Here is a 27,322-nt window from a genome sequence, read left to right as displayed (position 1 = left end):
CCTCTATAAAGCTACCAAGGAATGGAAAAAAAATAATAGCAATGCGGTATAAATAACTAAATGGAAGGTCATTCTCTTCGCTTTAGAGACAACCATATTAAATCTTTCACTCCTTTTTTGCTGCACATAAAACATCCAAGGTCTGAATTGCTCCAACAGTACTCTTAATAAAATGAAAATAAAACAGCAACTGCTTTTAGTGGTTCCTCCCTCACTTCTGTGCTCTCTCTCTGTTTACATCCAGCCTTGCCGTCCTGCCCCAGAGGTAACCCAACAGGTCTTGCAAAGTCTCCTAACTTTGCCCCACCTCCATCATTCACAATCTTGTCTCTGTAACCTACTCATTTTCCTCCATTCCACAAACTAGTAGTTTCAAAGAAATTCAGAGATTAATTAAAATGATTGGTGGGATGAGTAGGTGAGGGGGACAGGCTAAAGGGCTTGACAAGAAGAAAGATGAAAAGGACTAAACGCATGAAGCTTGGTTATGCGATGACTAATTGAGGGTGGAGGAGATGGACACGATATTCATTTACAAGTGCTTGTAGTTCTGAGGAACCCTTTTCACGGGCAAATGCTAGCTCAGGACCAAGCGTTCTGCCTCGTTTTACACATCTGTTTTCAGGGTTCTTCACATCAAGCTCAGAGTCCCCCTTTTCCCCAGCCTGTGCATTCACACCTCTCTCTTGGACCCTCAAAGACGACTTCTGGAATTCAGCTCCCAGCCAGACGCAGTTCCTGGATCCCCAGCAGACCACGTGAGGCCTGGCGAGGGCAGAGAGCAGAAGAAGCGGCCGTGAGGCCGGAAGCCGGGGGTGGACGACGTGGCGGCACTGCCACACCTCTTGCACTGCAGGCTGAGGTGGATTTGAACCGGCCCTGAAAACACACCTTGAGGAACACCCGTGAATTATTTTTACTTCCACTTACCCCAAGGAAACTCTGCCCCGTGTGCCCTCACACCCCCGGCTTCTTCCACTGTGCTGATACAGAAAATACAAGAAAAACACTTGTTCCTTTTGACTCTTCCCTCCCTTAGGAGGGCAGACCTGCTCTGTAGCAGTTCCTCAAAAAAATGGCAAGCTGCCAGAGAAGGTCCGTGGATTCTCAGCCTTACTCACCTCATGCAGAGGTGAAGCAGGTACCACGCTGGAAAGCACAAGGGAGGGTAAAAAGCAAATCAATGAAGAGGAGCACCTATAAGAATAACGGAGAAACTCCTCTAATGTTGTGATACATTTAAGCTTAAAAAAACAAAAATAAGAAAAGCCCTGCATGGAAGCAAGCATTTTCCTTCTGTGAGCGCTGTTTCCAATACAGAAACTGTAAAAACCTATCATTTATAACTTTTTTCAAGAAATAAGCAAGAAGCACTCGTGATACAGGCCTGAAACAAACCAACCAACCTATTCATTCCTGGACACCAAGTATAATTTAGATGGATGCAGTATGTATAAGAAATTTTAATTTGTCTCTAAAAAGCCATTTAATTATTCAGATTATCTGATTGCCTCAGTCAATCTCGTATTGATTGATTAGAGAACTTTATAAATCAAAATCTGCACTGTGCTGGTCAGAACATCGGCCTCTTGCAGCAACAGAGATACGCAGTTCATTTCCAGTCCCTACCCACAAGTTAGTTGATAGGGCCATGTAAATGGCCATGGTTTATAAATGGGTCGGTAAGTGTTTTCATCCTACTAAAGGAGTATTTGCTTAAGGATGTCAGGAAAGAGGGGAAAGCCCTCAGGTAATAGCTGTTTAATAGAGCAGAGCACAGCCCCAAGCTCCCAGCCCCTCGTCTGACGGCCATGGAGGATCACTGTCGCTGCACGCACGGGGCCCGTTCCTGCTGAGCAGCGCTCAGTGACTCAGGTGGGAGCCTGGCGCTGTGCTGAGACCTGGGCTGAGATCCCTGCCCGTGGCCCAGCACCCGCTTGGCACTCATCCCCTGTCAGGATCAGAATGCTAAAATCCCCTCAGAGCAGCAAAGAGCGTTTGTCTTGGGTTTCAGAGCTCTCCTGCTACGCGCAACCTTTATGGGCAAGTTGGCTGTCTATTTCCAGCCTCGACCAGGTAACCTCTAAGTGAGTAGTAATTAACATAATGAGTGGACTGACGGGTGTCCCCCATAGCTACGGGCCTCAGTAGCAACACGTCTCTGGCGAACTGGAATGTCTAGTCCTAAACTGCGCCTTTGTGAAAGGAAGGAAGTAAAAAACTAAAGTGGGCTGGGGATAAAAAGAGAAAAAAGAAATGAAATGACTTTGAGTGAATATCTCCAGCCCAATCCGACGCTCACTGGAGCTAATGAAAACCATGCATCAATACAGGTGGGGCTGGTCTGGACAGGCTGTAAGGGCCCGATTACCAGGTTGGAGTGGTTAAAGCTAAACTGACCATGCTCCTGATATGGAGACTGAGTGCGGCTTTCTAGGACAAAACAGATGTGCAGAGGAAACAAAAGGACAACACTCTGACAAATTAAATATGTCAACAGTTAATTGGAACAACCTTTGTCGGGGTTATTTGTTTATACAGAAAACTGAGTAAAGCAAAAGACTTGCAACGGCTTCCTACATAACAAAAACCACACACACAAAAACCTTTCAGTTTAAAAATCATTCTAAAACAAAAACCTCCAGACAGCAAAACGCTTAAAATTCATGTCTTCCCTTTCTCCAGAATTTCTTCCTTGCATAGACAAGCCCTTCACATGCATCAAGATGGCATGCTGACACAACAGAGCTGGATCGTTTACAGACTGTCCAAGGGGGAGCGTGAGCACAGCGAGAGCACAAGGACAGCCCCATCAGGCCCGACCAGACACCCCGCAGTCGCCAAGACCGGATACCTAAGGCATACAAAAGCAGGGCACGCACGCAGAAGTTTTGCCCCGGGATGCTCTCCCAGACACAAGCCATTTGCAGCTTTGGGATTTCCAGAGCCAGAGATTCACTGCGCTCAATAGCCCTTGAGAGATTTCTCTCCTGTGACTTCATCTAATCACTTTAAAATCCTCCAGTCTGCGCAGCACCCTCTTGCCAAGGTGTTCCACAGCCGAGCAGCTCTGCGAAGCGATTTCTCTCGTTCATTCTGAACCTGCCATCTGCCAGTTTTACTCAGTGTCCCGCGGCTCCTGTGCCAGGAGTCAGGCTCTGGCCTCTATTTATCTTGCATGTAAAGATTAGGAAGGAGCTAGATAGCTGCTTCTAACACTCACTGCACTGATGACTTTCAGAGACTTTCTTATGCGCACGTAATAACTGCTGCTGAAGCTACAGAGCAGCCTGAAGCACACGGGCGCGCGTTGCCTATGTGAAGGCTGTGCACACACCTGCAGCACACACTAAGTCCCACGTTCCCAGACAAACTCTGTATTTCACACCACGGGCTGCTAGTGCAAACCTACAGGGACGCATGTATGGGCTGTGGAATTCCAGCACACACGGGCACGGCAGTGCTGGCTGCGGGGTGAAATGAATACGCTGCCTGAAGTCGGGTGGGCACAGCAGGGGGGACCAGGAGGAGACTCTATAAAAAAGGAGCAATAACTTCTATCAGCGCAGTCAGACGTTCGCTTTTAATTCACAGCTGTTTTTTGTTTCTGTTCGTTTCACTGTTGCTTCCTATACCGTAACTGGTAATTATGTTATCGCGTCTAGGACAGAATAGCACTGGAGAATTTTAAAGCGCATTTTCAAACGTAGACTCAAGTTTGTCAGCTCGGCGTATCGTATAAAGTGACGGAACTCAGCAGCGAAGCAGCAGCTTGCAGGAGCCAGAAGCAGCCGGAGCACTTGTTGCCCCGGGTTCCCGTCCCGGCTGCACGACGTGGGCAGCTCTACCAGCTGTGCTGGGAGTCGAGGCGGTCCGGAGATGTCCCCGTTGCCGTGGAGCGGCACAGACCTCCCTCCCCGACCAGATCCCTCTGTCCCCCGCCGTTCCCTCCCCGGCCGGGCTGCGCTCACGCACTAACAGCAGCGCGCCGCTCCGCAGCCGGGAAGCCGTCCCCTCCCCCGGGAGAACGACTTTAGGGAAACCCATTCGGAACCGCGCTCCTTCCTGTCAGCTCGCTCCCCTCCGTCACCCCGGGGAGCTCCCGGCCCTGGGAACGGACGCACCGCTCACCGCGGCGGCCGAGGAGAGCCGGGGCCGAGGGGAGCCGGGCCGCCCCTCCCCACCCGCCGGGGCTCCCCCGGGCGAGAGGAGGCGAGGCCGAGCCGCCGCTACCCCAGGCACGCCCGCCCGGCGCCGGGCCCCTCTGCGGGGCGGGGGCTGCCCCGCGGCGCCGCGCGCCCGCCCCGGCCCCGCCGCAACTCCCCCCGGCCCTGCCTGGAAGCGGCGGCAGCGGCGAGGAGGGGAAATCACGTGAGGGCTCCCCCGGAGCGCCACCTTCGGGGCCGTACCACCGCGAGGGCGGGGGGAGCCGCTGACGCGATAGGCCGAACCGCGCCGTCGCGCGGAGGAGCGCGGCCCGCCCCCGCCGCACGCCGCACCTCGGAGCCGCGCGCGCAAGCCAACGCGCGGGCGGGGACGGCGGGGGACGCGGCGCGAGGGAGGCGGCGGCGCGGGGCGGCGGCGCTGCACCCCGGCGCGGCGGCGGGCGGGTGGTACGCGGCCCCGAAGGAGGCGCCGGCGGCGGCCAACCCCGCTCGCGCTCGGGACGCGGTAACCAGATATTCAAAAACAATACGTCAGCCCACAATGCCCCGGGCCGCCGCCAGCATTACCTCATCCCACAAGGCCCCGCGCCGGCCGCTGAGAAGCTTCTAGGGGCGGGGTGGCCATGGCGACCGGCTGCTATGCACCGGGCCGGGCCAGCGGCCCGCCTCCCCCGGGAGAGGCGGCGGCAGCCAATGGGGAGCCCGCGGGGTGACATCATGGGCTATTTTTAGCGGGCGCTCGGTCGCTGATAAGTGAAGGGCTGCACGCCGCGAGCGGGCTCAGAGCGCGGGGCGGGCGGGCGGCAGGCGGGCAGCGCGACTCAGCCGCCAGAGCGGGCAGGGCCGAGCCGAGCGGCAGCGCGGAGCCGGGAGTAACTCGCGGTTGCGGCGGCAGGAGGAACGGCGCGGCCCGGCCCGGCGGCGGCGCAGCGCGGCGAGGCGGCCCGGGAAGCCCCAGCGAGGCCCGGCGGGCCCGGCCCGCGCCGGGAGGAGCGGCGGCGTCCCGGCGAGAAGTAAGGCTCCGCGCCCTCCTTCCCCCGAGCCCCGCGGCCGGGAGCGGTGTGGGGCGGCTGCCGGGACGCTCCGGCGCGCTGCCGCGGCTCCCGGCGCCACTCCGCGGGCTCTGTTCTATGAGTGCAAAGATGGAGCCTACTTTCTACGAGGATGCCCTGAACGCCAGCTTCGCGCCGCCGGAGAGCGGCGGCTATGGATATAATAACGCCAAGGTGCTGAAGCAGAGCATGACGCTGAACCTGTCCGACCCGGCCAGCAGCCTGAAGCCGCACCTGAGGAACAAGAACGCCGACATCCTCACCTCCCCCGACGTGGGGCTGCTGAAGCTGGCCTCCCCGGAGCTGGAGCGGCTCATCATCCAGTCCAGCAACGGGTTAATCACCACCACGCCGACCCCGACGCAGTTCCTCTGCCCCAAGAACGTTACCGACGAGCAAGAGGGGTTCGCCGAAGGCTTCGTGAGAGCGCTGGCGGAACTGCACAACCAGAACACGCTGCCCAGCGTCACCTCGGCCGCGCAACCTGTTAGCGGTGGCATGGCACCTGTGTCCTCCATGGCCGGCGGCGGCAGCTTCAACACGAGTTTGCACAGCGAGCCCCCGGTGTACGCCAATCTCAGCAACTTCAACCCCAACGCGCTCAACTCCGCACCCAACTACAACGCCAACGGCATGGGCTACGCGCCGCAGCATCACATAAACCCCCAGATGCCCGTGCAGCATCCCAGGCTTCAGGCTCTGAAGGAAGAGCCTCAGACTGTACCTGAAATGCCGGGGGAAACCCCTCCCCTGTCCCCTATTGACATGGAGTCGCAGGAGAGAATCAAAGCCGAGAGAAAACGCATGAGAAACAGAATCGCGGCGTCCAAATGCCGGAAAAGGAAGTTGGAAAGGATTGCCAGGTTGGAAGAAAAAGTGAAAACTTTGAAAGCCCAGAACTCAGAGCTGGCATCCACTGCCAACATGCTCAGAGAACAGGTTGCACAGCTTAAGCAGAAGGTCATGAACCATGTCAACAGCGGGTGCCAGCTAATGCTAACACAACAGTTGCAAACGTTTTGAAGAGACTGACTTAAATAGGAACTGCGATGTCGTGGTATAACTCGACAACAAACCAAAAGCGGCAGGCGCGGAAAGCTCACCGTAGAAGCTGAGAGGCTGAGTCCTGCCTGCGCTCTGCAAGGCGCATGTGTGGAAAGACTGGCGAGCCTTCAGCTCGAGTTGGTGAAGCGGCCAGCACCGCTCCGAGAAGTGCTGCTCCTGCTCCGATGAGGTGTCAGATCTTCGTTTAACATTGACCAAGACCTGCATGGACCTAACATTCGATGATCATTCAGTATTAAAGGTTAAACTGCAATAGAAACTGTAGATTGCTTTATGTAGTATTCCTTAAGAGAAAAAAAAAAAAAAAAAAAAACGGGAGGGAGGTTTGTGGGAGGCTGATAAACAAACAAGAACTGTTCTGCCTGCCTTCAAGTAAATGGTGTATGTACATATCCTTTTTTATTTTATTTTATGAAAGTTGATTAATGTCAATAAACTACTTCATGACTTTGTAAGTTATTTTTATGTTGTTTATTTGGGTACTGCCCAGTATTGTTTGTAAATAAGAGGCTTTTTTTTAGCACTCTGAGTTTACCATTTGTAATAAAGTATAATTTTTTTAATGTTTCTGTTTCTGGAAAAGATCTAGAAGGTTCTATTATATTTAAGAAAAATAAAATACTTAAAATGCATTTCCTCCTCACACTTTTTTTTTTTTTTTTTTTGCCAGTACGTGAGTTAGGAAAATGCCCTTTATGCTGAACTCTGAAGGACAGGGATTATGTTCAACTTGCTCTGTGACTACAGGCATGTCCTGGAGAACGTGTGAGGAGGAGACTGGGGGGGGTGGGGGTGGGGAGGGAAACCAGATCCCGAGCACTAAACAAACAGAACTTTTGGAGTTGTCTTGAAGTTGCAGTTGCTAACCTTAAGCTGAGAGGAGTGCCTGTGTATTGTAGTGGCCCTGCTGGGGCAGCTGACTTCAACTTTAGGCAGGCTCTGGAGGGTTAGAAAGCTGGCGTGTGAAATTGCTCTGCACTTGTAACTGGCTGCTTGTGCTCTTGCATGTTTTTTATTAAGCTAATGCCCTCAAGCAGGATCAGGCAAGAGGCTGCTTGGTGTTTTTTTTTTTTAAAAAAAAAAAAAGTGCTCTAGACTTCAAAAATAGAAATATTCACCTTCATTCCTGCGTGCTCTTTCCACAGGAAGAGGTAATCCTTGTTAATATTTGTGAAAATGCTGTTGGTGGTGGAAAAATAGCACTTTCTATCTTTGAAATCCTTTCAGCTGTTACTACAAGTTCTGAACTCTTTAGCAATAGGAAAACTAGGAAGACAACCTAGCAGGAACTGAAAAGACACGGTAGCAACTTTTCTGGCACTTGTATTTTTAAGAAAATAATCTTGTTTCTTAGTATAACAGTGTAAGCATATACCTTAGAAACATGCTACTTAACTCATGGGGGGGAATGATTTCGATACCACGCTTTTCAACATGCTGCACTCAGTCAGTACATCTATGAAGGGAGAGCAGATGTTCTCCTGCTTGATGCTGATGGCCAAAGTGCCAAGAGCAGAAGCAGAAAATATTACAGACTAACTACTAGCGAAGTAACATCACTGCATTTTTAGAGTAGACAGTCCTGGTCTATATTAAGGGAAAAAAGACAAATATTGACCTGCAGAGACAGTCGTGTAAGGTCATGTCACAGAATGACTAGATCAGACTGTCAGCACAGTGATACCCTGAAACTTCCAACTGCTGTACATCCAAAGATCAGATCCTTACAGGAAGCACAGAATTATCTTCTAACTTTTTTTTTTTTTTTTTTGCTGCCCATATTGTATGGATTTTATCACATACGGGATTGTTTTAATGCTTAAAATGTGATATTGTGGCGATATCCTTCTACACCCTAATCCAAGCGTCGAGGCCAGCCCTGTTTAGATGCTGTTTGCTGCTGTCAGAGGAATACTCTCTTGTAACAACACCGACCAAACAAAGGGTTACTAGGAGGATACCATCGTTTGCCAAGAGCACATTTTGCTGATGTCAGCAACCCGGAAGGTAAGTTGATTTTGACCATATGTAGGAATAGACAGCAGAGGGATAATACACAGCACTGCTGGGTGTGGTTTTACAGGGATTTAAGCAAGTGCCAACTAGCAAAATAAGCAGGGCAAGGAGATTAATTACCTGCAAAGGTGCCTGTTTAACTCTCCATAGTGCTGGGTTATGGAATAGATGTTACTCGCAAGCATTTTGCTTAATCACCTAATTACGCAAAAAATAAATACATTATATAAAATATTATGTTAATTAAATACAGCTGAGTGACAGTCCGCTCCACCCTATCCTAATGCGCGCACACAGACATCGAGCACCGCAGTTAGAAGTTTTCTCTCTCCAGTTCCACGTACCGTAGCACTGGCAAAAAAGTTCCTGAGTAATAGCACTGCTGGTTCAGCGGGCGCAGCCTGAGGGGGCGGTCTGGGACAGAGTTACCTGCCCAGGCCCAGCCCAGGACGTGGGGTGGCTTTCAGTGCCAGTCACGCAGGTTCCCAAGGAGACAAGAGGGCACGGAGCGTGAATCCTTTCTTATATCCCACGTCTCATTTGAGGATCGAGCCTCACACGGGGCAAAGTAAGTTTATATTACCTCCACCTCTGCCTGTTTTGTAAACGGCGTGGTGGGATGTGAGCCCGTTTCTGTCTGGCTCACTTCAGAATAGATGAAAGCTCGGCACTCTTAGCGTATTACCAGATCACTTGGTGATCAATAAGCATGACTGTAATGAAAGACACGCATGCGTTTATACGTGGTGAAATGCAAAGTTTTAACACCTACTTCACTTGAGATTAAAATTGCCTAAAGCGCTGTGCGCCTCACTTCTATAAGGAAAAGTCCGTTTTCTTTGAGATTTAGAAACTCTTTTTGTTGCCCCAGCTGTACTCACAAGGGAATATTTTGCAAATAACAGCATTGTGAGCATGTATTTTGTTTGGCTGTGAGTGTTGTCAACGGATTCAGGAAGTGAAGTCAGAAAAAGGCAGGGTTTCAAACAGGGCAGGCTACGCCGAAATGCCTAGGCAAAGAGCCTCTAATCAGAACAACATGTGTGGGTTACAGAAATATCAATTAGAACATGGGTCTGCACAAAAACAAGCAGCTCCTCACACTTCTATCCCATGGTCTGAAGTGAACTGCAAGGAGGATAGGAAAATCTTAAATCCCAAGTACTTCTCTCTACAGAAATAATAGTAACAATCCAAGTTACTCTAGTGCAAAAGAATTAGATGCCAGCCACTTCTAATCTCTGAACATAGTAGCAGTTGTTGACATAGTCCTTCATCCCTTGCCCAATTCTCTGCAGGTCAAAAAAATGCTGACCTCAAAATACAGCTCTCCAGTACCAGCGTAAGGCAGCGCGTACCCACTTAACAATGGAGATGAGATGAGATGCTGTAACTTCCTTTGTTTTATAGGAACCTGTCAAGAAATACAGACACTGTTCCTCTAAACCAGTGTGAAAACTAGACTGACAGTTTTGTCCCATGCAGAGCCCTAAGGAATCCATTAAAATAATTACTTTCTGAAAAAGTAAATAGGCCTTTCAATAACGTACATTGCTGCATATGCATTAATGACCTTATCCTCTCAACTGCCAAGGAAGCAAAGAATCCAATTTGCAGGCAGCCAGGTTAGTTGTACAGCAGGCTTACATCACTTATCTAGCATCATGCAGCACATGCAGAGACTGCACAGTGCAGTGTGGAGCCCGAACCAGCAGCAAAAGTGGAAGGTGTGTCCAGCTGGATCAGCACGGCACTGTGCCCGTGGAATAACCTGAGCCAGGTTTATTAGCTGGGCAGCGTTACTGAGCAGCCTGCGGAGGTGGGTGGACCGGCTCAGGCCAGAGCAAGCTTGGGCATCCTGGAGGAGTTACACCATGGAGCGAGGTGAACCACGGCCAGGAGAAGCACAACGCAGAACTGAAAAACCAGAACATTTATCTTTAATGCCAAGGCTAGTGCCTTCTCTGCTTTCCATCTCTTCCTCCCTATCCCCAAGACAAGTGTAACAGTGTAGAGTTACCAAGAAAAAGAAACTAAAACCCTAAAACCAGTTCAGGCAAAGTTTGCTCTATTAAGAAAGTTGCAAACCAACATAAGTGAATGCAAAGTATTGCTAATGGGCAGACAGACAGCAAGGAATAATATTCGAAATTATCATATACGCAAATCCATTATGAAACAGAATACGTCGTAGTAACATTAGCTACGGGACAGGGAGAGGGAAGATGGTATTAACCTTCCAGCTGAAGAAAAGGAAAATGTAGGTGGGTTGCTTTGTGGGAAGGTGATCCGTGCAGAGACGTGCTTGTCTCTTCGAACTACACACACTGCCAACACCAGTGCCTGCACCCGAGGGTGGAGGCCATCCCAATTCCACACACACGTATTAGTGCTGACACGACCATCACAATATATTCTCTGAGAAGAGCTGGTGCTTACTACAAAGAAAATTTGTAAAAAGTCATCATCTAAGTTACCATGATAGCCTCTACTTCTGCACGCCTGGGCCCTCTTTTCCAATTCCACACATTATTCTTTGCAGTACGTTTTTGTTAAGGAACAATGGAACTATGTAAATCAAACTAGGACCCTTCTGTCCTTAAATATTCCAAAGTACTAGAAACAGAGTTGCAATGGGAAAACAGAGCTTTTAAAAAAGTTAATTACATTTTGAAAACAATGATAATTTTCTTGGCTATAGAGTAAGAACAGACATCGGGGGGAGAGGGGGGGGCAACTGATTCAGAAAAATGAGTGAAGAAAGTAACCTGTTCTTGAAATCTTAAGGCAGAACTTGATAGGACCGGATGTGATTAATCCAAATCTATAAAAAAAATTCCTAGGAACTAACTCTGTGAACAAGAGCAGAGGAAGAATTAACATTTATTTTCCTTGGTCACACAATTATTTTGTGTTTTGAGCCTTGAATTCTCCAGGCCATTTTTATGTTAAATCCGTAAACAAAAGGACCAAAAATTTGCTAGAAACTCCTCCAAACTGACCTTTGTTCTTTATTCTCTTTCAAATTTAAAACAATTCCTGTGAAACTTGGCAGCATTATAACACCAAAAGATGTGGGAAATGGGACACAATTCCAGCAGATGGAGCTCAAAAACAAACAGCGCTGGAACAAGCTGCATGGAGGAGGCTTGCGGCAACGAGCTTTTGCTTAGATGGTGTGGCAGCCAGAAGAGGCTTCAGATGAAACCTGCTATCATGCAAATGTTCTAAAATCCACGAATTTTAGCAGCTTTGCTTAGTTCTTAAAACAATCCCTGCAAGAAGTAGGGAGATCCCGCATCACCGTGATCACAGAATAGCCACAGCTATTTCAGAGGGCGCTAGGGGCTCAGAACCCAGCATCCAGGACTATTCTTTTTGAATTCGCATGCAGGATGCCAAATTAATGGCGATGACTCCCCCATGTGTCCTTCCCTGTCTCAGATAACAGGACATGAAAACATGCACGTTGCAGTCATCTACTGAATGTTGCTATTCAAACTCATAAAGTGATTCAGAGAGCAGCCCTACTGAAAAGAAGTAACTTCAGAAACTTTGAATGTCCACTAGAAGGATTATCGGGAGGTTGAAAAGTTCCGTCTTGCACCTCAAAAATCAGAGATTACCTATTTCAAGTCAGGAGATTTTCAAAGTTTCTGACCTCTGCGTGACCACAAATCAAAGCATCTTGGCAGCTTTTGAATGAAAAGCTCATTTTAGTTTCTGTCCAAAAGTAGTTTTGGAACTTGTAACAGCGGTAAAAACTGTGAGCTGCTGCTCTCCCCATACAAACTCTGGTTGTTGTTTTGGTTTTACCTTGAGAAGTGAAACAAGGAAAGTTCTTCTCGAAACAAAGCCATAACGCTTCAAAGGTCTGGGTCGGGATTTATTCAGTTTAACTTCTGACTTCTGAGTTTTTTAACTTAGGAGACACCGTGAGCTCTCTTTGGAGTTAACAGAAAAGCACACGCATCTTCAGAGAGTGAGCTGGCTAAACTAAGTAGCTAGCTAGGAGCGCCTGTAACTCAGCTGTCTAGTTCTTTAACCAGAAAGCATCTGGTCAGATAGGATGAAACCTGGGTCTGATTTACCTGATTAGAAAAAAAGGAAGCTTTTCCTTCCACTGAGCAGAAAAGTACTGCAAAGAACTATTGCGTGTTAGTGATGAATAAATTTCCTCAAGTAAAATTTTATTCTACTGCATCACGCACATGAAGTACACTATTTTTCCCTACGCAAACAGCAAGGTATTCCTAAAGAACTGTTCAAAACTCCTTACAAGAAGTCATTAAAAGCAAGGTTCATTACAAACCCTCCCATGGTATGTGTGGGCCTCAGTCAAGAGATGATCCTTATCACACCAAATAATCACCACGAGTCTGACCCAAACACCTAAAGGGGAGAAAAGGAAGCGAAATTCTCAAGGCAAAACGCATCTCTAGTTTTCTTGTTTGTATTTGCTGTCAAACAGATTGCTGGTTCTCCTTGCTTTCTGACTGAAAGACACAAGTTTGAAATATGAATATTCAAATTAAGAAAGTGCTTTTGTTCACCAAACTACATAAAAACTCTACAGAGCTATACCCGAAGCAGAGCTGACTTTGGGAGAGATGGTACGAGAGTTCACAGCTGGCCTGCAACAAGATTGGTGACCAGAGCCAGCCCTTGGCAACTTAACAGCAAAGTTTCCTTCTTTAAATGACAGAAAATAAACAGAATTCGGTGGTCTTTGTCCAGTTTCCTTCTCCTTTAAGCAGAGATTTTCTAACCCCTATCTTTCCAGTGCAGCTCTGCAGGAAGCGGTACATCTTTATCTAACTTCCCACTACATCGGTTCTCGGGGCTGTGAAAAAGTGGACCACCATTCCGTACGCAGATTCAGCTGGGCTTGTAATATTTCAGCTTGCTTAGAGACTTCTGGATTATATTTGCCACCAGTTCTGGAAATCAGACCACTGAGAAATACCAGCAAGAAAACATGTTTTTAAAACCATATTTTCTTCTGACGTTGAGAAACGGGGATCACTAGCCATCTCCAAACTAGCAGAGATCGAGACAGAACTCTTAAGTTCATTCTTCCCAACTTAAATTATGCTACAAAATTGCCCAGGCAGATCTTGCACCAGTTTTATAACTTGATTTTAATTCACGCTTTTGTTTAAACAAGCTCAACTTCCCATATGGACAAAGCTATAAAACATGGCTTGACTTTCACAGAGAACAATTTTCGTGCGCCCATTAACTTGACCGAGAGCTGTGAGTCCTCAGTATACCTGCTTATGAAACTGCTTTTTGTGAGATGACTAACTTTGTGCATATATATTTAAAATTATTTAAGAGGGCAGTGAGGTTATTATTCAAAGTCTTATAAATGGAATTCCTTGCACATGCTCCCGATGTTGGCTTCCGTGTGCGTTCTGAATTTACTCACAAAATATATCAGCACACCCAAAACTGGTTACGAGCTATTTTCCCTGGCCCCTCTGTTCACTGTTTATCATTCTTATGTGCAGAAATTGCTTCTGTGTTTTTCACTGCACAGGAAATGCCAGGCTGGCAATATGAGAAAGGCTTGCTTTTTAGCTCAATGTCAATTGTTGTTCCTTCCACGGTTACGTGCCTGTGGGCTGGATGTGGCATCTGGGTTAATGGAATGCTCTTACTCTTAGTATCTATGGTATCCATTTGCAAAGCCAGTTACTTTTCCAATCAAACTCCAAAAGGTAACAATGACAAAACAAAATGACGAAAGGAACAACATCATGAGCTCAGGGAATGAAAGATGTTATGCAGTTGGTCTTTTTTGTTAGAAACAGCTCAATTCCCAAATCTGCTGCAAATTAAGAACATACGCATCTCAGTTCAGGAACGGTAATGCCTGGTTTTCTGTCATCTTTCTTATGGCATTCTCTCCTGAAATTTAGTTGTAAGTGTTTTGACAGGTCTGCAATCTGATCTAAGAAGGAAAAGCTAATGTTATCCCCTTTGGGAATGTACTGTGCAGCGCAGCCATGAAGGGCAGGCCTGCCAAGCTGTGAGCAGCACAGTATTGCTGGCCTCGTCCTTCTCCTGCCTCTTTAGGAGAGTCTAACTTCTGTGGGGGCAGCGATCGAAGGGCACTGAGAAGAAATAGAACTCCTTGTCCTGCACGACTGCACAGAAACAGGAACAACCAAGATCTAGCAATTAACACACAAAAATAGAAGCAAACTCCTTGCTGTTTCTAAGGTTGTGCTGATATCATGTCAGACCAGATCACTGTAAGAGGTTAAAACGAGCAGCAGGTCTCCATGCAGCCAGTAAAAATGGTCACTTTCACCTATACAACAAAAAATGAGAGTTTATAGTGATGAAACCCCCAGATATATTAAAGGCTGTTTAAATTAATGAGAAGAGCCAGAACAGAGGTAAAGCTCTTTAATACTGAGTACTTTAATACCTTTTTATTTCTTTGCCAGTCATCAGTATTTGCCTACTCTAAAGCCTATAAATGATTATATACTAAAATATATTTTGATTCATTACTTAAAATACATTAAGCTATATTTAAACATTGCTATACTTTGATGTAAAACTGGAGTGCTATGAAAGGCTTCTCAGCATTACAAAAAACCTGATTCTTCAAGTTCATTTGCCTAATATATGCTGGCCATGCCCAGTGTCATGAGCCTCATCCTGATCTTGAATTTCGGTACTTTTTGATTCTCCAGAAAGGAATCCCAGAACGTGAAGCCTGAATCCTTAATTGAAGCCAGCTGTTACACAATAGCTCAACATGTGTGGGATTTTCCCACTCTGCGAAAATGAAAACTGGAATTGCTTTTTTTTTTAGGAGATTTAACGACCATTGTGGGATGGCTTCTTGTAAATAAAGGCAAAAAACTATCACATTTGGTTCACTCAGGTAACGTGAAATTGATCCCATGCAACATAGCCGCATATGTTATTTCATGCCTTGTCCATGTTATGGTTTAATTTACAAAGTGATGCTGCCTTTCTTAGCTTTCCATCTTACTGAGCTATACACTGTGCATATCAATATATTTGTCCTTCCAGCATCACGGTTTAAGCCCGTTCCTTAATCTCTAACACATGCTGGTACTGAAGTTCTGGTCCAAGGGCAGAGGGCTGGGCAAGGTAATGTGTTAAGCAGCAGACTGCCCCAGCAGAGCCTGTTTCTCTTACTGGGCTTCGGTGAAAACAAGCTTTGGCAGCAAACATTTTAAAATACTTAGAGTGTATACAATATTTTAGGTAATATATTGGTATGATAATGAACTATATCTGTGCAATTATAAAGAAATTGTCCGCCCTGCTGTTAGAAGCAGGTTCCCTGATATCCAAAAGAATATTCTAAAGCATGTTTTTCTTCAAATGTATTTCCTTCTGAATACCATGCACTGCGGAGTGCTTGGGGGTGGGAGAGGGCAGTGTATATATACACATCTATCGAAGCCTACCGATACATTATTAAAATACAGAAAAAAATAGCACTGAAATATATAGATTTCCAACACTATTTTGAACACAAGAAAATGGGCTTCAGAAAAAAAAAGTCTGCTCCACCAGATGGCATATAAAGGGTTAAAACCAATGGAGTATTTAAAAGTAACAGAATGTTTTCCTGTAAACTCCTTCTATGGTGTGATCTAGGGGAAGGTCCAGCTTAAGTGCTGGATGTTCATACAGGATTTCCTATGACTAATGCTGTCAGCATTCAAAACTTTTAATTTAAAATGTGGGCGTTGTACTCAGATAGGAAATTTACCATTTAGAATTTCTTATTCGAAAATGAATGAAAATTACTCTGAATTTCAGATTCATTTGCTGTACGTGGTATGGCAGCAGGAAAAAAAAAAGGAAGTCACTAAGTGGCATATGCTGGGACTGCCTGCCAAGCGTTTACACAAGTCCTTTATATCTGGATGGGATCCACAGGAAGCTTGTACAGGAAGGCCTTTTCCTTCCTTATTTTTGAAAAGCTTTGTTGGATGGAAATTATGCCAGTGAGTAAACGAGGGGAAGGGGGGAAGCAAACCACCATTCTGGTGGGTTTGGTGCCAATCCCTGCAAAACTGAAAGTCCTACTGAAGTAACAGTAATGCAACCTGTTGTAAAATTGTCCAACAAAAAAGCAAACCCCTGGGACACAAAATACATTGGATGGTTTTATTAATTATTATTATTTAAAAGACTAAAAAAAAAAAAAAGAACACAGGTACCAACTCAAAACAGCTAAATTTGCCAGTATTTCTAGCCAAGAGACTTTGTATTGTCTGTAGTAAGTTTGCTCTGAATTCTGTTGTAAGCTCTGACTGCTTCAGGTAAATTTTAGATAGTGGTATTTTACTGAATTAAACATGAAGCTAACATAGTTTGAGCTGTCACAACAATATCCTTTCATTTCTTGATGTCATGTTGATCTTATTTTCACTGTACCATATTCACACTTTTGTTGAAACTAAGCTTTCCTTGCTCTTATGATGCAAGGGAACAAGAAGGTTGATTGTCTGGCTCTTCTCTTACTGTATCTACTTCACTGTGCAAGAACTTCCTAAAAATCACTTTTTGTTCCTTAATCTGAGTCTTTTACAGTCCCTAGAGGGAATATTACTATTCTGTTTATATTATAGTATATAGAATCATACAATGGCCTGGGTTGAAAAGGACTGTAATGATCATCCAGTTTCAACCCCCCTGCTATGTGCTATTGAGCCAAAGACTTGGCTTCCCTGGGAACCATAACAGCAGAGAGCAGACCTACAGGTAGGCTACAATGGCTCTAGATCCCTCTTTAGCAACAGCCGTGTCAGCTGGCAGGAGTCCCAGATCTATCCCTGAGAGTCCTGTAAAGCCACAATGGCTATTTAGGCAAGGGGATAAGAACTAACAAACAAACAAACAAACAAACAAGGAAACAAAAACCCTTTCTCAAATAGGGAACCCTTCTACTGCACAGTAAAGGAGGCAGAAGTAAATAGGTGGATTTGATGACAGAAGAAAAATGGTGGAAGAGGAGTCTTTAAAGAGGTTTAATATAGTGTTCAAAGGAATAAGAGGAAAGTAGCACAGGGGACAATGGAAGACAGCAGAAGTATTAGGAAGAACGATTGAAGAGTAAGCAGCTCTGCAGTGGCTTTTGGTAGAGGTGTGCAATTTTCTCCAGCTGGACATTAGCACCAATCATTAAAAGCATGAAAGCTATTATTAAAAAAACAAAAAAGAATGCTGATATAATGAGTCAAGCGTATGCTTTGTGCACAGAGTAGCTCTGGCACAGGTAACAACCATACATAATCATCTGCTGCGAAAAAAGGCATTCCTAGAGGAAAGAAAATCCATGCTGATATACTTCCATTGCTCTCCTGACCAAAGCTGGCTTTAAGAAAGCCTATCAGTACAGCAAACATTTCTCTGCTTACAGTGGGCACTAAAGGAATAAGGAATAAGAAGTAGTTTAAGGAATAAGAAGTCTGAGATGAAAGCTCTGGTTCAGATGAGACAGTGCATGATTTGCAAAAGGATGGAAACTGAGGGGGCAGCTAGGTCATGCCTTTCCCCTGCTGGATGAATCACTCTTTGAATGGAAATTTGAGTAGGAAGACATAATGGCTTGGGAACAAAGAGCGCTGCCAGAATATCACAGGTGCAGCTGAACAGAGAAGGATGTTTTGGGATATGCCAAGGAAAGCAAACGCCATGAATCTGAAGGAGTTGTCAGGCTTCTGTGATTTAGGGAGCTACCCAAATCAGCAAGGGTGTTTCTCATGGAAGCAGACAGGAGGAAGGCAGAGCTCCTGATTCAGTGCAGCAATCAGTCCCTTCGTTTTTAAGCATAGCACTGAATTCAAAACAAGATAGGAGCTGCTCGTGTTTTACTAAAGCTCTTGAGACTCAAAACTTACACTCTGCTCAAGCACCTCTCTAGAGTTGAACACAGACTTACACGCTTTCCAAACTGGAGCTAAGAATACAGATGCTGGCATACAAGGAGACACAGAGGGGATGGGAACCAACACAGTCAGACAAAGCCAGGGGGATCACACAAAGGACAGGGGAAGCTCTGAGGATTGGAGAGAGCAGATAACATGAAAAAATCAACTCTCTGCCTCAGAAAGCCCTCCACCAATGTGAAATACTGTGAAATGGAACAAAAGTTGCTCAGCAAATTACAGCATTGTGGAGACTAAAGCACTAATAAGGAGGAAACAATACATGGCAGTGACTTGATAGCATTGCTATACTTCATTTGGATGTATAACAAGCATAAACACTCATAAAAAACAAGATGATTTTAACTAGATGACCAGGACAGGGTACAACTGAATCATAGTTAGGGTAAACGGGGAAAAAAAAGAAGGAAAAAAAAATATATGGAAATGGTTTGTATATATGTATGTATTTATTTCCAGAAAATAAAAGAAAGGGGAAAAAATGATTAAAGAAAAGATGTGTAATAAGCCCCTTGAATAATTGTCCAAAAACCAGAAAACTGCTATAGATAGATTTAGATAGAAAACTAGGATCTAATGGTAATAGATATATGACTAATAAGCAGAATTTAAATGAAAGCTATTTTAGCTATTTAATATGAAATAACTGATACCAACTTACTATTTCTCTAAATACAGAATTCTGGATCAAAAGAAGTATCAAAGACAAGACAGTAACCTAAAGGACTCACAGTGGACAACTCGGGGATCAGGGAATATAGGAACCATTTTCAAGGTAAACAGGGAGAGAGGCAAGAAGCAAAGCTAGAACATGAAAAGTAATTAAAAACATAAAAATCAGGGAGGACTAAAGTGACAGCTATAGTAAAATCAAGAGATGCAGGGAAGCTTTTCCAGGCCCAAGTGCTTCAGTTGCCTTCACGCAGCTGGAAGGGGGATTAGCTGAGCCCCAGTCACTACTACTTGCTCTTAGCAGTAGCTTTTCCCTACTGCTGGTGTTACTAGAACCTCACGTTTATCACCACTGACTCCAAAGATGCACTGCGTTTTTTTACAGAGTAATTATGAAATAGTTTTTCTGAACAGAATAAAAAAATACTGAGATGGTTTTCCGTGCTCAATTCAAAAGTTTCGTATTTCTTCACGTTCAGGAAGAACAACAGCCACGGAACTAAAATAAATGGATTTGAAAATTCTGTTGACGCAACAAATAAAATTTATATGCATAAGTGGATTCCTCAGAGAGAGCAAAATTTCAGTGTGTGCATGGGGAGACCTCACTGGCAAGACATTGTTTAGGTACACGTCTGTGCTACGTCTGATGCCTGACATCGAACCGTAATAACTTAATAAATAACAGCAATTAAATCTGCTTTATGATGGAGCAAAACATTATTTCCTTTCAAAGTGACATTAGCCTCTATTAATCTCCACAGCATTCTATAATAGGTACAAGCAATATTCTGCTTGCATGCAGCTGCCTTCTGTGGGAGACCTGGTGGCACTGCCATAGCCACCTTCTGGGAGCAGCCCCATGACTACGGGGGGGGGAGGGCAGCTAAAGAACTTTCACAAAGTATTTGCTTCTGTAAGGTTTCACTGACTACGTGTGTGTTCCCAGCTCAAAAACACACAGGTCTGTCTGTGTAAAATGTAAAAAAAAAAAAAAAAAAAAAAAAAAAACTGCTTGTTTTGAAAAAAGTAAAAAATAAAGCCAGTTTGCTGATCCCTGAAGATGCCTCAGCGTTTAGTTACTTTATACTTCTCCATCATACGCATTTAGTGCTAATGATTTGAATAACAACTTTCCATAAATGCTTTCTAATAGGGTTTGTTTCTAAGTTTAAATTAACATTGTGACAGTAAAGATTTCTGCAGAATAAGTGTGTATAGAAGCATACTACAATTCACCAGACATAAAAATGATACATTTTTCTTTTTGACCTTTGCATTGTGTAAACTCCATCGTACTAACAACTTCTCTGTTTGTTTCAGAGCAGCTTTTATTCTCTTCATTATGGTTTGAAACAAGAACGTTGCTTTCCCTGAGCTCTGTGAAGCTGAATTAGAAAGCTTTTTTCCTCCTACCTCCCCTCTGTAGCTTCTCAGAAAACCACCTGGCAAGTAATTCCATGGAAAGTTTTGGAAAAATACCTGGATCTGATTATTCAAAAACCCAAACAGAAAAAAAAAAAAAAAAAAAAAAAAAAAAAAAGCTTTCTAGGTAGTTTGGTCACTCTTCTGGAAATTCACTAATTCACACTGAACAAAAAAAAAACCAATCCTAGTCCTCACTTTGGATGATTTAGGTATATTAAGCTTCATGTCTGCAGCTCAATCTGGACACATGGTCTGCACTATCAGCATGTAAAGCCACCAGGGGCACGTTACTGATGGGTACTGCTTGCTTACAGTCACTCCAGGACTGGAACTTCAGAAAAGAATACGTTAATCTTTGGAAAAAGAACATTTTGCATTGTAGAGATGCAGCACTTAACATGATCTTTGCCTGTTTACAGTTGAGGAAATAGTATAGTGTTAGGACAACCTTTTTGTGCCTGGTATTGGAAATAAAGTATCTGAATTATTATATCAGCTGTTGTATTCTTACTTAGTACCATGGAGGCATCCATGCCTATTGGACAAGGCAGGGGAGCCGTGCTGTCTGCGAGGCAGCTCTTCAAGGACGGGCCCTGGCACAGGGGACTCTGCAGGAGCAGTTAGGGGTGGGCGGCGCGTGAGCTGCAGAGGAGATAAGAGGGGAACCCGGTGTGCCAGGCTGAGGTGCAGAACACAGGACTGGACGGATCAGCTTTCCCTTCCCTCCAGGAGGCCCCAGCTGGCGCACACGTCCTCTGTGTTTAAATCCCTGCCAGCGCAGACTTCCCAGTACCAGGAAGGCCCCAAGTGTCCCGGTCTACTCTTGACAGAAACCCGACTAAACACAAACAAGATTGCTCAGTGCCAGAGCTCCCCTTTGGACTTCCCTAATTCACTGCAGTTACTCTTTATGCAAAACTAAGAACTGAGCTTTCTCTCTCTTGCAGACGTTCTGACTAGTCAACTTCTCTTCCAGCGTTATATAATAAGTCAAGTACACTCTAATCATCACCACGAACACTTCTCACACTGCTGCTTCTCAGTCTAACTATGCCTAAATATAGTTCAACCTCAGCCAGCCAGGTCCCATTTAGATTTCCAGTTATCCAAAACAAAGCTTTATTCCCAAGCCGTTTTTATTAATGATGATGCCTTGATTACCCTGATATATTCCCCATCCGTCATGATGTTTAGATAATGATGTTGGCTTTACTATCTCTTAGAAACTGGTTATTCTACAGCAAATATATGTTTCCAATAAGCAGCTGGCATTACTGCAAACGATCGCCTTAAATGAAATTAAACTACACATTGGGAAATACGAAAATATCCCGGCGAGTGAAAGCGTGATATTCACGTTTGGCTTTCCATCAATTTTATCAAGAAAAAGCCCTGGGGAATACAAGCAGTTACTGGCAGTCGCTGGGTTTCAGCAGAGGGCAGTGAGCGCAGCGGTAGGTTCCTAGCGCAGGCTGGAGAAAGGCTGACCTCTGCAGGATCCTCCGGCCCACAGCGCTGCATCTGAGGCCGTGATCAGACAATATGCAAGGTGTACTATTGGCCACTTTCATCTTTGAGACGTTGAAATAAAGAAAATTAAACGCATGCTCGATGATGACATAGCAATATAAAATAAGCCCGAAAACACGGGCACGTGTTAATTTAAGGAATAAATGTTCATCTTTGAGAAGTCAGAAAACAATACTTCAAAGGGCCAAAACTTCAAAGCGCTCCGTAACTTCAAAGCGCTGCACCACTGTTAATAAACACACAGGACATGTCTGTGAGGGAGAAAAAAATTTCCTTTTTTAATGCTTGTGTAAACAGGGAACAGAGATTAAGCGATTTGCCCAAGGACACATGTAAGCAGCGAACCTGAGACTCTGCATATGAACAAAGTGGCTCGAGCCACGTCCCTCAGAGCAGCTACAGCTGGGTTCAAGCAGGCACCTGATGCTCCCCGATGGAAATTCAGCCAGCACAGGCCAAACTGCAGATCTTTCCTATCAGTAGCATCACCTGCCCTTTTTCAGGCCTGCTCTAAACAATCCCGTTGTTCCGGTATCCTCCCACAAAGTCAGTGCTGAATATGCACAGATCTATATAAACCATGTTTTTCTATGTAACCATACATTCATAGAGCTTTATTAACTGACCCGTGAAGAACTTTGCAAGGGAAAAAACAATCTCCTTGTGCCTCTCAGACATCCAATAAGTGTAAAAGATAATACTGAATGCCAAAGGTCTGCCTGAGTAAAACGAAATTTTGCCATTCAGATTTTCAATGAAAAGCTTCCTGGTGATCCGACACACATGTGGTCTCATGCACTTAATTAAAGGAGCAGAGATGCAGAACCTTAATATATTTCCCTTCTCTAAAACATTTATATGCCAAATAAGTAGAGTTAATAAGTTTTAAAGATATAAACAAAAAAGCATACTTCAAATGGCCAGTTATTAATCTCTCATTAATCCATACAACAACCTTCCCATATTTGCTTGACAAACGTGATCCTTGTTTTAACAGAGAATTTCCTCATGTCACCTCCACGCAAAGAGCTTTTTAAAAAATACATCCATAATTGTGATTTGAAGACTATGATCTGCATCTACTAACGAGCAATTGGCTGCATGCTATTTTCTAAAAGCCTTACACTGGCTCTAAGTAGACCTTGCACACGCACAGTGTTCCGCTGTCCCTCTCCACGGCCAGGGATGGGTACTGCACCTTTAGTGCCTGCTGGTTTATGAGCACAATTTCTGCACATTAGGAAATGACTGCCATGCTAGCAGGTTCTTAAAGAATATCACAGTTTATGGTTTTAATTTTTTCCAGGAGTTCCAATTTTCTGTGTGTGCCATCTATAATAATGATGCTGCTTAGCACTCACCATTCTCCGTTGATAGAACTGAAAACTTACCTCTGAGCGCAGTCAAGTATTGCTACCTCTATTTTGCATTGGAACAATGACAATGAAGACATAAAAATCCAATCTGAGCAAACTTTAAGTAAGGGCTATTACTTTACTCAAGACACCGATACATCTGAAGTACTTTGATGAGTCAGATCTGAAGACTAAAGAATTTGCAGGTCACAGGCTGAGTCGTTAGCAGATTTAGGAACACAATTCAGTCCTCCTGACTCCTTACAACCAACCACACTTTTCCATGTTATGTGTTAACAAGGGTTAACTAAATGACAGAGGTTTACCCATTCTTGGTGCAGTGCCCCTCTTTGCATTTCAGAGGAATTACTGGGCTTTTAAATTGGCTGGTCAGTTTGCTGACTTGGTAACTGGCTGGCTTTCAAAACTTATATTGAAAGTCTTGCCTTTCCTGGCTATTTCTTCAATTAAAAAAAAAATAAATTAGAATAAGTTTTGCAATCTGGCTTATAAAATAGAATAAGTTTTGCAATGCAGCTTATAAAGCCAACTCATAAAAAAGAAATAAATCAAAAATCTCATCAGTCACCCTATGCCTACTGTTAAAGAAAATACAAGCAAAGGTAGCAGGATGCAATAGAAAAGGCAGAGAAGAAAGACGCAGATGGCAAAATTTCCAGTTTGCTTTAATAAGGTGAAGCTGTCAGCTTGACAGCTCATTTTCCTAGAATGGTTTGAGCTGGAGGGACCTGAAGGAGCATCTAGTCCCAACCGCCCGCCGTGCTCAGCTCCAGCTCTTACAGAACTCTGCCATCTCAATTTCTCTCTCAATTGTTTTCCAAATCTGTAGATGGTTATTATTGTATCTCCTCCTCTCCGTGAGGGATTTTAAGACCACTAAGTTAAATTAATTTCAGCTAGATTCAAACTACGCTCACACTGAAGACTATGCGTACTCACAGATTGGAAGTCTCATTTAATTATACTTTAAATGTTTTGTACACACCTTGATCCACTTCATGGGAAAGAATTATGCTCCAGACAGACAGCAGACACAAGAATGACAGGCTTAAAGTTAAATACAGCTCACGGAGCAAAGCCTCATCTTGGAAAGACTGGAACACTTGTTACAATCAGCTGCCCTGTACAGTTTATTTTTATCTAGATCTTCATGTTTTTATTTCATTACATGACGGGGTTTTCACCTACAGGCTGGCAAAGGGTACTCTTTCATTTAACACTATACAAGTATGCAAACATGGCAACAGTAACCATGCTGTCCATTTTCTCTTGTCAGGTCTAAAAGCCTGGACAGCTAGGAACCTACAAAAAACAGCTTGGCCCAGAGGAGCCTGATAAACCAATACGTGCTATTCAAATATCAGCTTCACAAAAGCTTTCTTTTCCTCCCTAAATTTGGGCTAAAAAGCCTGGATGAAGCCTTCCAAATGGAATATCCTTATATATCGCTGGGTTTTGTTTTGTTATTGAGCCTCACTTGTTGCTAAGGAAGAGCAGAGATCAAGGGACTTCGACCAAACCTAAAGGTGAGAGAGTTTTGATCTCTTTCTCATTCTTCAAAGATTTATTACTGAACTACAATTAATGCTGGTTCAGAGTTCTATAAAAAAAAGAAAAAAATGCATGCAGTGATGTGATCCAACTTTGCACCTTCATATTTAACTTCTAACATCAAACAATAGTTCCGTTCTCATTTTGCTTATCAAGGTGAGCATGCATTCCTCCGGCCTATTTACCAATCCATATGCAATAGAAGTCCTAAGAACTAAAAGAGAAGAGCTAGTAGAAGGCATAAATGACCCCGACCATCTTCTGAGCTGCCTCATAGACAATGGCATCTTTGCCCCAGAAAAAATGATGGCCATGAGTTTCTACAGAACACGAACAGAAAAGAACTCTCGAGTTTTAGACATCCTGATTTCTCAAGGTGAACGAGCCTGCAGGCTCTTTTTCTATCCGTGTTTAAAGCAAGTGGAGCCAAAGCTTTATAACAAGATGAGGAAATATGTCAGTGAAGTAAATGAAAGCATCAGAGATGCCAGAAGACAACTGGTGGGATACTTACTTGAAAAAGACAAGGTTTGGTTTGAAAAGAGCTGTGAACAGCACCAAGAAAGAGAGAGTCCTCGAAGAAAGAGACAAGAAGGGGCTACTAAGAAGAAAGGAAAAGAAACTCAGCTTTCAAGAGCAGCAAAACCTAGAAAACATCATTCTGATATTGGCATCTTTGACGCAGCTGCTAAGGGTTATCTTTCAGAGTTAGAGAAAACATTAAAAGATGATGATATTAATGCACTAAACTCTTCAAATGAAACCCTTCTGCATGTTGCAGCCACTGAGGGGCACCTAACCATAATGGAATACTTGATCAGCAAAGGTGCTAAGCTGGACGTGACGGACCAGAAAGGAAGAACAGCCCTGCACAGGGCTGCTGAGAAAGGCCATGGTGATGCAGCCAAAGTGCTTCTCCACTGGGGTGCTCACATGTACAGTTTGGATAAAGAAGGCAAGACGCCACTTCATTTGGCTGCACAGAATAACCACAGTCACATACTGAAGATGTTCCTGAGAGAAGAGGCAAGAAGCAATGGGAACAAGCGCAGCTTTTTGCACATGGCAGCTCTTAAAGATGAAAGCAGCCTGGCAAAAATGCTTTTAAAGAGTGGTGCCTCCATCGATGGGAAGGACAAGAGAGGACAGACTGCTCTCAGTTATGCTGTTTCTCAGGGCTTTGAAGACACTGCAAAAGTACTGCTGGAAGCTGGAGCCAGTGTTGATTCCAGCGTGGCCGAAAGAGCCTTCAACAGCAACCACCCATCCATCTTCAAAATACTGCTAGAATATTCTAAAGATCTGCCATCGAACGTAATGAAGTCAGCTCTTTTTAAAGCTGTACAGAAAAATCTGCATGCTACTGTAGCAGCTTTAGTTGACAGAGGTACAGATATAAATGCCTACAATGAAATGCAGTACACTCCTTTACTCCTGGCATGTGAAACAGACAAGGCTGAATCTGCACAAGTTCTAATTGAAAAGGGAGCAAACTTGGGAATAAAGACCCCCGCTTCAGACACAGCTTTGCACTTGGCAGTTCGGGCTGGGGCTGTCTCCATCACAAATCTGCTTCTGCGCAAAGGGATGGAGGCCAATGCGACCAATCAGGGCGATGAAACCCCACTCCATGTTGCTGCACTGCACAACAAAGGAGCATTAGTTGGCCCGTTAGTCAACGCCGGGGCCAAAATTAATGCTGTCACTAAAGAGCTTGTTACTCCCTTGCATACTGCAAGTCAAAGAGGTAACGCTGATGTTGCCCAGCAGCTGTTGCACCACAAAGCCAACGTTAATGCAAAGGATAAGCAGTCAAAATCACCTTTACATTTTGCTTCGGAAAGGGGAGACAAAACAATGGTAGAGATGCTTCTGAATGCTAATGCTGACCCCAATGCACAAGACAAGGAGAAAAAGACGCCCCTGCATGCTGCAGCTCTGCGAGGCCATCTCAGTATTGTTCAAGTTCTGCTAGCTAAAAAAGGCAGACTCAGAGATAAGGACATGGATGGATGTACTCCTTTGCACTATGCAGCCGTCAAAGGAAACACAGAGGTTGTAAAAATTCTACTGACATCAGGGAAAAATAAGAATATTGATGACAGAAATGTTTGGAGGAAGACTGCACTGCATATTGCAGCGGAATATGGGCACAGTGAGTTGATAAACCTATTACTAAGCTATGGGGCAGCCATTAATGCTATAGACAACAATAAGGATACTCCGTTGCATTGTGCTTGCAAGGCCGGTCACTTACATGCTGTAAATTCCCTCACCAACTGGTCACAAGGAGAAAAAGCCAATTTACTAGCAGCTAACAGCCTCAGAAAGACCCCACTGCAAGTAGCAGAGTTTAACAAAACAGAAAATCAGGCTCAAATTGTCACTCTTTTGAAAAAGAAAATGCTGATGATAAAATAAATATGTAAAGGAAACATTCATAAATTTAAATGTAGAATCATTCTTTAAGGTAATTTGCGTAGTGCTGTGGCTCTGTGTGATTGAGAATTGTA

The 27,322-nt window shown here is 44.5% G+C and overlaps 3 protein-coding genes across 14 annotated transcripts in view; 2 read left to right on the top strand and 1 right to left on the bottom strand.

Annotated features, from left to right (window-relative positions):
• Window positions 1-27,322, bottom strand: part of FGGY (FGGY carbohydrate kinase domain containing) — a 291,340-nt gene that overhangs the window by 262,198 nt on the left and 1,820 nt on the right. The window lies entirely within an intron of this gene.
• On the top strand, window positions 5,109-6,596 carry JUN (Jun proto-oncogene, AP-1 transcription factor subunit). Its single transcript, XM_021405314.1, has one exon. It carries the CDS (start codon window positions 5,297-5,299, stop codon window positions 6,239-6,241), a length of 945 nt encoding a protein of 314 aa, XP_021260989.1. The 5' UTR covers window positions 5,109-5,296; the 3' UTR covers window positions 6,242-6,596.
• On the top strand, window positions 6,876-27,250 carry LOC110402805 (ankyrin-1-like). Of its 12 annotated transcripts, none has more exons than XM_021405269.1 (5): window positions 6,876-7,434; window positions 8,149-8,290; window positions 15,132-15,203; window positions 18,931-19,027; window positions 19,404-27,250. In XM_021405269.1, exon 5 carries the CDS (start codon window positions 24,972-24,974, stop codon window positions 27,228-27,230), a length of 2,259 nt encoding a protein of 752 aa, XP_021260944.1. In that variant the 5' UTR covers window positions 6,876-7,434; window positions 8,149-8,290; window positions 15,132-15,203; window positions 18,931-19,027; window positions 19,404-24,971; the 3' UTR covers window positions 27,231-27,250. The 12 variants fall into 12 exon arrangements, with proteins under 12 accessions (XP_021260944.1, XP_021260938.1, XP_021260949.1 ...); XM_021405263.1 differs by having other exon boundaries at window positions 15,132-16,305; XM_021405274.1 differs by lacking the exon at window positions 15,132-15,203 and having other exon boundaries at window positions 20,248-27,250.

The sequence above is a fragment of the Numida meleagris genome, chromosome 7 (genome assembly GCF_002078875.1).
Source record: "Numida meleagris isolate 19003 breed g44 Domestic line chromosome 7, NumMel1.0, whole genome shotgun sequence".
In the NCBI taxonomy this organism is placed as follows: Eukaryota; Metazoa; Chordata; class Aves; order Galliformes; family Numididae; genus Numida; species Numida meleagris.
Note: the sequence above shows the minus strand (reverse complement) of the source record. Positions and strands in the feature narration are given on the sequence as shown.